This window comes from Hylobates moloch, unplaced genomic scaffold (genome assembly GCF_009828535.3).
Source record: "Hylobates moloch isolate HMO894 unplaced genomic scaffold, HMol_V3 SCAFFOLD_2, whole genome shotgun sequence".
Taxonomy (NCBI): Eukaryota; Metazoa; Chordata; class Mammalia; order Primates; family Hylobatidae; genus Hylobates; species Hylobates moloch.
This window is the reverse complement of record NW_026652277.1, coordinates 56,463,394-56,477,045: the sequence shown is the minus strand read 5'-3', so window position 1 is coordinate 56,477,045 and position 13,652 is coordinate 56,463,394. Positions and strand designations below refer to the sequence as shown.

Below are 13,652 nucleotides of genomic sequence, written 5' to 3'. Positions count from 1 at the left end.
GGTTGTTGTTTTTTTACATATTAATATGACCAATTATACTTTTCTGAATAATTGCTCTTTTAGATAGAAGCCTTTTATCCCTTTTCACCACTCATCTGCAACTTTTAAAAAAAGAATTTAAATTAACTCAAGTGTATATTATGCATTTTACCATGTTATACACCAACTTTATTGTTATATTCAACTTATATCTATTACTGAATACCTCTTAGTGACTAAATACATGTATCAAAATTTCAACTACATGCACTCAATATATTTTTTGTTAATGATGAGACAAAGAGATGTTCTGTATTTTTTGTTAATGATGAGACAAAGAGATGTTCTGTAACAAGACAGGCTGACCACTTCATTCAAGGATCTGATCCTCAGCCTTACAGCTCCAAACACAGGGTTATGTATATATTGATTAGGTTTAGGAGACCAACGTAGGCCAGTATAACTCCTAAGAGGCTGAGGTATAAACTGGACTGCAATACCTATTTGTTATGGAAAATGCATTACGAAATGGACCTAAATACTCTCACTGGCTGATAAAGAGACTTTCTGAAGAGACAAATGAGAAGGTCGTTTGGTAGGCAGGGAATAAGAACACAGAAAATGGGCAATATTGTTTTAATAGCTTTGGGGTTATACATGCCAAGGGGAATTCCTGTCTGCTGGTTAGGGTATACTCTCCTGGCCAATGTTAAATGAATACCACTAAATTGTAGTTTGGTGTCTCCCCTTTACAGGTGCCAAGCAAACCATTCTTCCGTTTACATTTTTTTCTTCAGTTATAAATCACATTCTAGTCACACCTTCCTTCATTCGTATTCTGGTCACCTTCAACCACACATATGTATGAAATCACTTCAATTTTATAATTTCCATATTTTCAAAATAAAAGTATAATCATACCATATTCAAGGAGTAAAGACCCAAGCAATTGTTATCTTGATATTAATCTAAATATATTTTCTGTTATAAAAAATCTTCAATTGAAGATAAAAATAGTATTAATAATACCTTAAATCGGCAAAAGGGATTTTCTTGTGTGAATTCCACTGGCGGAATATTATTGTTGAAATACCCTTTTCCTGTTCCCCAAAAGGCCTGCAGTTGATTCCATTTTGCCAAAATAGCATCTCTCTCATCTCCCAACAGCGTTGGAGCAGAAAGAGCACTCGCAGTATTTATCAGCTGGTTGGACTGGGTAGGAGCTTGTGTAGGCTGACTGAAGAGACCACCTAAAGCTAAAAATGTACCCAAAATTAGTATTTAAAAACAAAACAAAACAAAACTTAATCCAGATCCTAGGCGTGGTAGGCAAAATAATGCACCCCCCCCAAGATGTCCATATCCTAATCTACAGAACCTTTAAATATGTTATCTTACATAGCAAAAACGGCCTTTGTAGATGTGATTAAATTAAGCATGTTGAGATAGAGGGTTATCCTGGATTATCAGGACGGACTCAATGTAATCATAAGATCCTCAAAAGTGGAAGAGTGAGCTCAGAGTCAAACAGATCTGAAGATGCTATGCTGTTGGCATATGACAAGATGGAAGGAGCCTCGAGCCAAGAAATGCAGGAAGACTCTAAAAACTGGAAAATGCAAGAGAATGGATTCTCCCTTAGTGTCTCTAGAAGTAACACGGTATTGCCAGGACCTTCATTTTAGCACAGTGAAACCCATTTCTGGACTTCTAATCTGCAGAAACTATAAAATAATAAACTTTTATTGTCTTAAGCCACTAAGTTTGTGGTAATTTGTTATGGTAGCAATAGGAAACTAACACACTAGGCCAAACCTTATGTTAAATTTGCTTTTCTAATAATATATTTTTTGAGACAGGGTCTCACTTTGTTGCCTAGACTGGAGTGTAGTGGCAAGATCATGGCTCACTGCAGCTTCAACCTTCTGGGCTCAAGCAATCCTCCTGCTTCATCATCCAGAGTCGCTGGGACTACAGGAGTGCACCAACATGCACCTGGCTAATTTTTTAAAATTATTTTTTGTAGAGACAGGGTCTTACTATGTTTCCCATGCTGGTCTCAAAACTTCTGAGCTCAAGTGACTCTCCTGCCTCAGCCTCCCAAAGTGCTGGGATTATAGGCATGAGCAAGTGTGCCCAGCCCTAATTACGTTATCCAAATTAATTCCATTACCGGAACACAAATTGGGTCCACAATATTAAACCTACACATGAAAGAAAGAAGGGAGGGAGAGAGGGATGCATGTGGATAAAGAAAAGTTTGTAAAGATGTAGGATTTTTTAAAATAACCTTTATTGCTGTTATATTTGTATAATAAATTGGGGGATACAAAGTAAGTCTAAAAATCATTGTTATATCAATACCAGCTTACTAAACATTTTCCTTTCTCTCATTATTAAAAAGTATATATAGTAATAACAAATGGATTAACCATCAGTATTCTAGGCTAAAACTTTAGATGGCTGTGTAACTTTGGGCAAATCACAACCTCTCTAGGATACTAATTTCTCTAATGGAAAGAAGGGTCAAGTTCTTAGGGCAGATAAGTATTTCCCAAAGTGTGAGATAAGTATGTCATCTTTTAACAAAGGGAGGAGCAAGTCTAAGGCTCAGAGCTTAAGGCAAAGGTATCTACCTAGAATTTATTTACACTATATTTTCTTTGTACTTAATTTCAATTACCTTTTCCTTAGAGCAAATGATACTAATTTTCCACTTACAGCAGCAATAAATTTTACTTTAAAATAACTGTATTTAGTGTTTCAAAGTAAACTGATTTAAAGAAAATTCTTAAATGGTAATACAAATGGTATGTAGATAAGGAGAAAACGTGAACACCAAAATGACCTGAGTTTTAAAACACTGTATTAGGTATTATTTAAGTTCTCTTTCAGCTCTAAACATTGAAAGTACCACAAGGTCCATGGAGCTTCTACAGAGCTAGAGAGAGGCTCTTTTACTCTCCAGAAAAGTATTAATTCCCAAATTAGTATATATAAACATTGGCAAGAACTGGACTAGAACTCGGAACACTTGAATCCTGGTTTATTATAAGGTCACTTTCTATCCTTGAGCAAGAAATTCCTGGGCTTTATCTTCCTCAACTTTTAAATGAGATGAATCAACTGTGATCTCTATACCGAGACATATGTAGTCAGTCTCCCATGTTGCTGATGATTCCTTTGGCCCCCAAAGAAAATCTTCACCTTCTGTTGAATACACATCCTCCTTGAAAGCCCTTCTCCCTTAAATTTCCTGACAACACAGTCTCTCTTGGTTTTTTATATATATAAACACATTCATTCATTCATTCACCATTAATTCATACAACAAATATTTACTGAGTACCTACTAAGTGCTCAGAGCTAAATACTAAAGATACAGTGGTAAACAAGGTAGACAAGGTACATTAAACAAACTGAACACATCAAACAAATATTAACAATTGTGATAAGTCCTTCAGAGAAGTACAGAGGTTCTGGGAGTACTAAATAAGGGAGCTGATCAAGCCTGAGAGAGGGGTCAAGAGAAGACAGTTCCATTAGCACTTCAGTTAGGGCCTAAAGGAAGGAGTCAGCTAAGCCATGGGGTAGAGGTAAAGGCAAGCAGTATATGTAACATCTCTGTAGAGACAGAGAGAGGAAGATGAGTGGACAAAAGCAATAAGGAGGACTAACAATGAGGTAGGAAAAAACTAGACTAGAGTGTCACAGAAGTTAAGGTCTCCCATTGGCCAAATGCAACTAACTGAAACTTATTTATTAAAGCCCATGCATTGAAAATGGCAATTTTATAAAGTAAAGATCAAATTTTTAAAAAATCCTAACTCCTTGGATACCATTAGAAATAATGAGGCCACCAACTCCTTTTTACAAAAATTGTCCATTAAAAAGAAAAAAAATTATCTTGCCTTTACTATACAAACTGTACATCAGGGTGATCAAGCAGTCTTGGAGGATGAAGAAAAAGTTCCTTTTACAAAAGAAATTTCAGTGTGATAGGGAGGAAATTAGAAAATCACCATTTTGCAACTCCTAATAAGATAACTGATTGAGGCAATGATCATCAAGGAATGAAACCATTAGGTTATAGTAAGATAAAGATACACTGTCACCATCTGAACATACTGATCAATCTTAGCATCACCAAAAGTGAGATAGCCTCTCAATGTGATGTGATATGAAGCACACAGCACCACTTGCAAAATGTTCTTACCAAAAAAGCAAACATCAAGTCCCTAAAGCAAACTTTATTTACCACAATTATGAGAGATAAAGTTAAATAATATTACAAGGAAGCAGAAGAAAAATACAGAATGGGGGACATTTAACAAGACAACTTGAAAATTCATGAGGGAAAAAACAGAATGGGGAATTCTCTATACTAAAAAGAACTTAAGGGACATGACAAGAAAATGAATGTGTGGTCCTTATTTGGATCATGATTCAAACAAACCAAATAAGAAAACACTTTTGAGACATATAGGGAACTCTGATTATAGATGGGGTATTAGATAGTACCAAGGAATTATTGTGGGTTGGAATGAGGTACACATTTTTAAAGATGGAACTATAGTAAAGTAAGCATGAAATGACAGACATGCTTGGGATTTGCTCTCAAATACGTCAGTGATTTAAAAAAAAAAAAGGAAAAAGGAGATGGACAATAATAAACGTGGCAAATTCTGACTTTTGATGACTCCAGCTGGTATGGTTCACATCACTATTCTTTTTTTCTTTATTAGTATTTTTCATAATTAAAGAACAGTAAGTGTTCACTGGATTTACTGAGATGATTAATGACCTTAACTTATTTGATAAAATAAAACAGAAAGCAGATTGGCAAATAGTTTGTGAAGGGGAGGAGAGTGGTAGCTGAAGTGAAATGTGAGATTAAAGTAGTTTTTTTGTTGTTACTACTGTTTCAAGAAAAAATAAACTTTGAGTTACTTAAATGTGGATGAGAAGGTGAAGACTGGGGGAGGGAGTACAGCTAGAATAATCAACAGCACACGCACCCTGAGAAGGCAGGAGGTTATAAGATCCTGAGTCAGGTAAAAAGAGGAAAAGGCGGATAGAGGGAGAAAAAGAAATAGATTTGGTGGAGGGAAGTTGAAGGAATTGCAATAAGGGATTCTATTTTCTCTTTAGTTTTTTTTTTTTTTTTTTTTTTTTTTGAGACAGAGTCTTGCTGTCACCCAGGCTGGAGTCCAGTGGTGCGATCTCAGCTCACTGCAACCTCTGCCTACCGGGTTCAAGCAATTCTCGTGTCTCAGCCTCCTGAGTAACTGGGACTACAGGTGTGTACTACCACGCCTGGCTAATTTTTGTATTTTTAGTGGAGATGGGTTTCACCACGTTGGCCAGGCTGGTCTCTGACCTCAGGTGATCCGTCCACCTCAGCCTCCCAAAGTGCTGGGATTACAGATGTGAGCCACTGTGCTCAGCCCTATTTTGTCTTTGAAGTAGCAGTCAAGGCCATCTGCTAAAAGTAAGAACAGATAAATTTGAGATTTGAAGAGAATAAAGGTTTAAAATTACTGCTATAGAAAGTGGGAGACTAAGTTGAAAGTAGAAATTTCACAGGATTACCAGGCAATATTGAGACCTGAGGTTGGTGATCAAGAATTTACAGAGGTATTATCCCCTCTTCCATAATGTGTGATTTTTCTCAAGCAATATCTACATAGACAGTTGGGCTTATAAAGGCTTGGGGTATTTTCAGGCAAATGTGACACAAAAACAAGCAAGTTTGGCATACTGGCAAGAGATATAGAAATGGAAGGCCATGGAATCTATGCTAGTTAGAGTAGCGAAGACAGAAAGAGCTAACAGAGCAGAAAGTATCAGTTATCGAAAGGTCCAACGGTCTTTTGAAGGATCCTCGATAATCCATGCTTTGGCTTGGAAAGGACTTCTGGCAGTTGTTAGAAAAGCCAAATGTGACTTTTCCCCTTGATTCACAGGTACTGCCAACTGAGATAGGTATAGCTGTGATTAGTAAAAGAGAGCTAATAAGTATGAGGAATACATGGACGGGCATCTCCATACTGAGATAGGACAAGCGGTGATCCTAACAATGCTGCTCAGTAATTTATGGTCAATATCCTACTTGGCTTGGGGGTAGGAGATGGCAGCATTTAAGTGTTAGTGTTTCTAAGAGTTTCGTTCTAGCACTCTCCTCTTACTCTGGAATCAGGTCTCCTAAACGACATCATCCATATCTACCACTTTAAATACTACTTATGTTCTGATGGCTTTCATAAATATATACAACTACCCAGGGGACACCTCAAACTCATTATCTACCCACAAACATCTGCTCTTGCTTTAGTATTCTGGATCTTAGTGAAGAGCAAGGGATCCTTCAGTTACGCCACCCAGAAGCCCGAGATACCTTTATCCAGTCATTCGCTTTTATTGATTCTACAAGTTAAATCTCTCTCAAATTCACATCCTGTTTTTTCTCTCCACTCTTAACTGTCTCTGCCTTAATTCAGGTCTTCACTATTTCTTGCTTAGATTTTGGCAACAGCTTCACCAGATCTCTGCCTCCATTCCAACCCACCTATAATCTATCTTCGTATTTCTCTAAGAGATACTTCTAAAAATCTGATTATTTTCCTGTCTAGCTTAATCCTACAACAGTTTAGAATTGCTTAAGGGACAGCTCCTTAGTAAAACATATAAGGCACACTAATAATCCAATTCATATCTATCTCTCTAACTCTTACCACTGACCCTGAGGTCATTTATGCATTAAAACTGCACTGATCTAGTTTTACTGGTCCCAAATGCATTATACTCTGCCATAAACCACGCCATGTTATTTCCTCTGCGTGGATACCCTAGAATCTCCTTGACTATGAGCAAGGATTATGGTCTTCAACCTTGTACACCCAATGCCTGACATACGATATATACAATAAATGGCTATTACATAACAAAATGAGCCCCTTTCAATTTTAAAATAGCACCAGATTCAAATTCCCATTTTCCTAACAAAACTAAATGGAACTACAGTTACTCATAGTTGGAGAGACTTTATTTCTTTTTTTTTTTTTTTTTTTTTTTTTTGTTGAGATGGAGTCTCGCTCTGTCGCCCAGGCGGGAGTGCAGTGGCGCAATCTCGGCTCACTGCAAGCTCCGCCTCCCGGGTTCACGCCATTCTCCTGCCTCAGCCTCTCCGAGTAGCTGGGACTACAGGCACCCGCCACCACGCCCGGCTAATTTTTTTGTATTTTTAGTAGAGACGGGGTTTCACTGTGGTCTCGATCTCCTGACCTCGTGATCCACCCGCCTCGGCCTCCCAAAGTGCTGGGATTACAAGCGTGAGCCACCACGCCCGGCCCTGGAGAGACTTTATTTCAAGAAACAAAGGAAACACTTTACTTTTGCTGCCCTTTCCTTAACTACTTAAATATTTCATCAAATTTTGTATTTTTGCAGGATTGTAGAAAAGATGAATGACTGGAATAGTTGAAAGAATAATTCTGAGAATACTATTCTATTATCTTCATCCTACTGTTAGGCAATCCTTGAAATTCATGTTTAGTAAGTTAATAACTAATCTTCAATGACTGAGTAGGATGAATTTTAGCCAGTCAATCAAATTACTTAAGAAAAATGAAACAAAAGTAATTTTAAGAGGCATCAGATTGGAAAAGTGAAAACAGCACTAGAAGGAATAGTTGAATTTATGTCCCTGTACTTTTTCTAGAGAGGTATACAGGTAAGTCAATCTCTCAGGTTCCTCTCTTCACCCATAAAATGGGGATAACAAAAGTATTATTTCACAGGGTTCTTGTGGGAATAAGTTAATCCATACAGAACAACCCCTGGAACCTACTGCTATACCAGCTAGTAAGGATGATTAGTAAGGAAGCCATCAAAGACTAATAACCAGACTATGTCAAAGGGACTTGGGAGCCAACTTGAAAAGGCTTGCACTGGCCAAAGATGTAACAATTTAACCATCAATAAGAATGGTAACTGCAATGGATTAAAAAATAGCAACTAGTTTAAAGGCTGCAGTTTCTGACATTAAAACAAAAATTGGTCATCTTTGGAGAATGCTAGATAACCAACTCTTTATTCTGAAAACCAGTAATAAAGAGAAAGAATCAACCGAACAGATGAAGTCAAGTTTCTCCTCATGGAAGTATTTCAACAAATAAATGAATCCAGGTGGAATGGCACTATTTGTAACCCCTAATGAATTAATGGATCTAGGTAATGATCACCAATGGCTCAATGGCTGATCACTCAAAAAAAAAAAGATATTATATGTCTTCTGATAAAAAATATGCCTATAAAATAGTCTTGCAAACAAACAACAACAAAACAACAAAATATATATATGTATGCCCCAGATCTAACCCAATCATCAAGAAATAGAACAAAGGAATGTGTTAAACTATACCATAGGTGTGCAATCAGAAAAGTCTTGACTAAAAAACTCTACAGGATAAACAATCTGTTTTCTTCAACAAATTAAAAAATAAAAAAGAGAGGCCAGGCGCAGTGGCGCACGCCTGTAATCCCAGCACTTTGGGAGGCCGAGGAGGGCAGATCACGAGGTCAGGAATTCAAGACCAGCCTGGCCAATATGGTAAAACTCCGTCTCTACTAAAAATACAAAAATTAGCTGGGCATGGTGGTGTGCGCCTATAGTCCCAGCTACTCAGGAGGCTGAAGCAGAAGAATCACTTGAACCTGGGAGGTGGAGGTTGCCGTGAGCCGAGATCGTGCCACTGCACTCCAGCCTGGGCGACAGAGCAAGACTCTGTCTCAAAAAATAAAAATAAAAAAAATAAAAAAGAGAGATAAAAGAGGAGCCTATAGAGATTTAAGACAGGCAAAACTAAATACTGTTTACATACTTGAATGACAAAATATAAAGTAAGGAAATGATCACCATAAAAGCCAAGACTGCAGGTCCTCTGATGGGGAAGCGATTGGGAGGGAAACGTGGTAGGCTTCTGAATTGGCTGGCCAGGAACCATCTCCTGACATGGGCAGTGATTACAAGGGTGTTAACCTTTGTAAACTTATATAAGCTGTACTTTTGTGCAGTTTCTCTATTTGTTATTTTTAACAACAAAAATTTAAATGGAATGATCCTAAACCCAGGGACCTTATAATCCTAACTGTGCCAATCAGTGTTCTCCCCAGTTGCTATCATATTTAAACATGAGAAGTAACATTCCTAATCCTTTGGAATATATTAGTAATTCTTATAAAAAGTCCACTAAAGTATTCTGAATGCACTCAATAATGTCAGCTAGTATCGTTACGGTTTTGTATTTGAAGCTGAAAACCTCATACTTACTAGTTTGCTGCTGCTGCTGTTGTGTATTAAATCCTCCAAATCCCAGTCCGGTTCCCAAACCAGTACCTAAACCAGTACTACTTCCCGTTGTTGTGCCAAAACCAGTACCAAATCCAAAACCTTTGTTCTGAGTACCACCGAAGAGTCCTTGGAATGAAAAATTGGAACTTCATAAGTTAAAAAAAAAAAAACTGACCTCTACTTCATTTACTTCTACAAATGACTTAAAATGGCCTCTTACCAGTAGTGCCTGTGTTAGTGGGGGCAGAAAAGCTGAATGCAGAACCTGCAGTTGTAGTTGTTGTCCCAAATCCTCCAAACCCACCTAATTAAAAAAGAACAAAAATAAAAAGGAAGAATCTTTTGTATATATAAAGGCAACTTCTTTTTAAAATTATTTTATAAGTAATTGCTACATATAAAATCAAAATATATTGATCTAATTTTTCCTTTCTCTAGTTTTAAGATCAACTTTTTAGAAAACTGTACTACCAATCAAGAAGTCAAAATGTTACAAGAAATGAACTAAGCATTTAAAATAGAACTATCACAATGTAATATATACCCTTCAATTAAAGGGGTGGTTAACAGTTACAGCTAAGAAAACACATTAGGCCTATTGCCATAATTCTAAAATGACTATGTATGTACTTTTAGAGGAGGTGTTGCAAATTCATATGCCTAGAAGATTTAGACTGGTAACAGTAAAGAGTAAAGTAGACTATGTGTTTACTGACAGGTGGAACTGTTTAAAATGAACAGTTTTTTAGATCAGCAGTTCCTAAATTCCAGCAGATACAAGAAAGGTAGTTTAGTAGTGTCACATATTCCCATTTTTTACCCCAAGAGAAACAGGAAATCTGGATTTTCTATGTAAAATTTATTGGTTTTTGGCCCGGCACGGTGGCTCACGCCTGTAATCCCAGCACTTTGGGAGGCCGAGGCGGGTGGATCACGAGGTCAGGAGATCAAGACCATCCTGGCTAACACGGTGAAACCCTGTCTCTACTTAAAATACAAAAAATTAGCCGGGCATGGTGGCGGGCGCCTGTAGTCCCAGCTACTCAGGAGGCTGAGGCAAGAGAATGGTGTGGACCAGGGAGGCGGAGCTTGCAGTGGGCCCAGATCGTGCCACTGCACTCCAGCCTGGGCAATGAGACTCCACCTCAAAAAAAAAAAAAAATTATTGGTTTTTAAACCCTAATTCAACTACTTTTTTTTTTTTTGCAAGGAATTAAAATGTTTTGAAAACAGCATGCCAAACATATCACACTGGCAGACTTGTTGCCAGTTTGCAACCTTGGTTTTAGTGAATTAATTTATGTCTAAATTAACTTATATTTCTACTTAGTCTCTGTCAAGACTAAGTAACTTTTCAAAGGAAGCATACCAATATACTTACCTCCACACAACAAGAATGTGTTTCTTGAAGGAAGAGATTTGACAGATATATGGAATGCTAGCCAATCTAAAATTGTTTTGTTATTTTTGTAACTTATTGTCAGTCTTCAGCTGATTACCAATGTGGTATCAAAGCCTTTCAAGACAAATGTTTGAACCATTAGTGTCGAATTATATTGCAGGTTTTTTGGAATCTTCCTTTAATCTCATTTATTTCTGGTATACAACACAGATTCATCAATATTGCAATATAGAAAATACAAGAAGAAAAAAATGCAACCATTTTATATTAATCACCTCATTCTGATTTGGAAAACTACTCAACAGTAAGCTGCATGTTACATGCAAGCACAACTAAATATTCTATTTACTTGTAGGCTGTATTGCAGTACTGCAAACTGTAAACATTTTCATAAAAATCACCTAAAGTACTAAGCACTGTTGTAATTTCTTTTCATTACTCTTCACTTCCATAGAATAACTATGATATAATTTGAATTGGCTACACAATAGAAACACTAGTCAGTTTCTCATCATGCTCCACAACATCAAAAATGTTTTAGTAATAGCAGATCTGCAAGTATACAAAAATAAAAAGTAAACAAGAACGTCTATCAGCCCTTTGCTGAAGGTTAACATACATAAAAGTAGTTAAAACATGTTACATTATCATAACTCAAAACTTAACAGTGATAACTCCAAATGAACATGAAATCAAGCAAATACCAACAAGTTTATTTATTGTTGAATTATGAGCTGGGTGGCTTTATTCAGAAACACAAATTTCAAAGTAAGATTTCTGTTTTACCCAGTGCCAATTTTAAGCAAACAAGGAAAAGTAAACACATCAAAGGACAGTGATATGTGATCACTTCGAATACATCTTAATTAAAATGGATCATCTTGTCTTTGAAGTTTTCAAATATTCTTCGAACTGTTTTCAACTCAGATGCTAGGGTGATAATCACATTGCAGTAACCAGTGAATGAACAAATACCAAACTTCCCAATTAAGTTTTAGGGAGTAAACAATGTTTATCAAATGCATATAATTGGCACGGGCACAAGAGGCATAACGTAAGAGACTATGGACGATAAATTCATATACGAGCAGCTGAAGAACAAGTTTTTTTCTACAGTGTCACTATGTAAAGCACACATAAACCTATTTTAAATGTATATATAATATCATTATTGTTTTGCAAAATTTCTAATGAGCTGCAAACAACCCACATGCACATGAAAATCTTCATAATTATCTTTCTGAATGCAAAGACGTCTAGCTTACCTTTTAGAATTCGATGCTATATGACATAAAATTAAACTGCTCTCTTTGAGCATTTCCCAAAATTCCAGCAAAGAATTGGGGATTCTTTCTATAATTACAAATCTTACAGAAATTACACATCTTATAGCATCCTAATCTGCTGAGTTGACCAAAGAAATACATTATTATCATTATAACACATGTTAAAAAACAAAACAGGTTACTGCTGTTCGTATAAGACTTGTTTCTCTTTGGAAACAACAGGACAATAAAATGAAATCTCAATGAAAGATGCAGAAAAAATGAAAAATGACTGCAGGAGTCCAAGAATCCCAGTATGGGCTTGACTGGTGGTGAGTTTATACTTTGGAAGTCTTACCTAATAATTTTAAAGATATATTCTATTCAAAATTATAATCCAAATGCTTATCATTTGGAAGGTAAGCGCACATTTAATAAAGGAACATTGTAACTTGAAAAACTTTCCTAAACCACATCTTTTAAGGCAGTAAAAACTTGATACAAATGTTTTTGATTCGAGATAAGAAAATAAATTTCCTTTCCTTATTAGACAAGTAACAGTTCTTTCTCAAACTCCAGGAACCACAATATTCTTGGACTCCAGCTCCCAACACTGGTTACACATACAACCCGCAGTATCTACCTGCACTTGCCAGACTGTTACCAAAATTGAACGGAGTCGCCGAGGTAGTAGAAACACCGAAATTCCCAATATTAAAGTTCACTGCAGGATTAGCAGTTAATCCGAAACCCCCAAAATTAAACCCACTGGCGGTGGAGTTGGCAGTCTCAAGCCCACCAAATCCTGATAGGCGTGTAGGCAAAGAAACAAAATTTTAAAAGGGAGGAGAGGGAAAAAGAAAAGAAAGCAAGATAAGGATTAGAAGAATCAGCAGGAGGTTTCACAGAAGTGAACAAACCTGGTTTTGCTCCAAACAGTTTAAGAAAGCAGAGTGGGGGTGGGGTGGGGCAGATGGAAGCAGCACGACGGATAAGCCCCATAGCGAGGACCACAAGGGGCCGGGGCTGGAACTAAGGGAGTCAATGGGCAGTGCTGGTGGATCCCCAGCCCTGTCCTCGCCGAATCCGGCAGCGGGAACCACGCAAGCTTTCCCGCCCATCCGGGAGGCTGAGGTGCAGAGGGGAGGGAGGCTATCGGGCAAGGGGAGAGAGAAGCAACCTCCAATTTCTCTGCGTAGGACTCCCCGGCGGCGGGAAGCGAACCGCTCAAGCCAGGGCCCTGTGGAAACTCACGCGCCGCGCGCCAGCTTCTAGTGGGACCTCGAGTACCCCCGTGGCCTCCTCGGGTGCCGCCTCGACCCACTCTGCCGCCGCCCGCCCTTTTCCAATGCCTCTAAGTCTCCGCGTCGGCGGGAGATTCCAGGATCCCCAGGTCGGAGAGTCTCGGACAGAGGGGGCGGACCAGACCCTTCCCCTTCTTCCCTGGTGAAGGTCTAGGGGATCACTCACCCGCGGGGGCCGCGGTGGCTGCAGCGGTACCAGAGGTGCCCGAGGGAGCCCCAAAATTGAAGGCCATGTCGCGAGAGCAGGAGACCAAGGAGGTTACTCCCACGACGCGCAGCGCCTCCTCTTCTCAGTCCGGCCGGGAAACCGCCAGTCAGATCACCGAGTTCCGCCTCCTTTCTGACCTAGT

General features: G+C 38.2%; 1 protein-coding gene across 3 annotated transcripts in view; it reads right to left on the bottom strand.

Annotated features, from left to right (window-relative positions):
• The window catches only part of NUP54 (nucleoporin 54), a 34,498-nt gene extending 20,892 nt beyond the window's left edge, over positions 1-13,606 (bottom strand). For 2 of the 3 annotated variants that reach the window (XM_032149740.2, XM_032149750.2), the window contains exons 1-5: positions 13,469-13,579; positions 12,642-12,803; positions 9,552-9,635; positions 9,311-9,457; positions 1,009-1,235 (exon numbers count right to left, since the gene is read on the bottom strand). In XM_032149740.2, coding sequence (XP_032005631.1) covers positions 1,009-1,235; positions 9,311-9,457; positions 9,552-9,635; positions 12,642-12,803; positions 13,469-13,535 — 687 coding nt within the window. In that variant the 5' untranslated portion in view covers positions 13,536-13,579. Of the gene's footprint in view, positions 1-1,008; positions 1,236-9,310; positions 9,458-9,551; positions 9,636-12,641; positions 12,804-13,468 lie in introns of all 3 variants that reach the window. The other variant, XM_032149761.2, reaches the window with a different exon arrangement.
• Between the last annotated feature and the right edge of the window lie 46 nt (positions 13,607-13,652).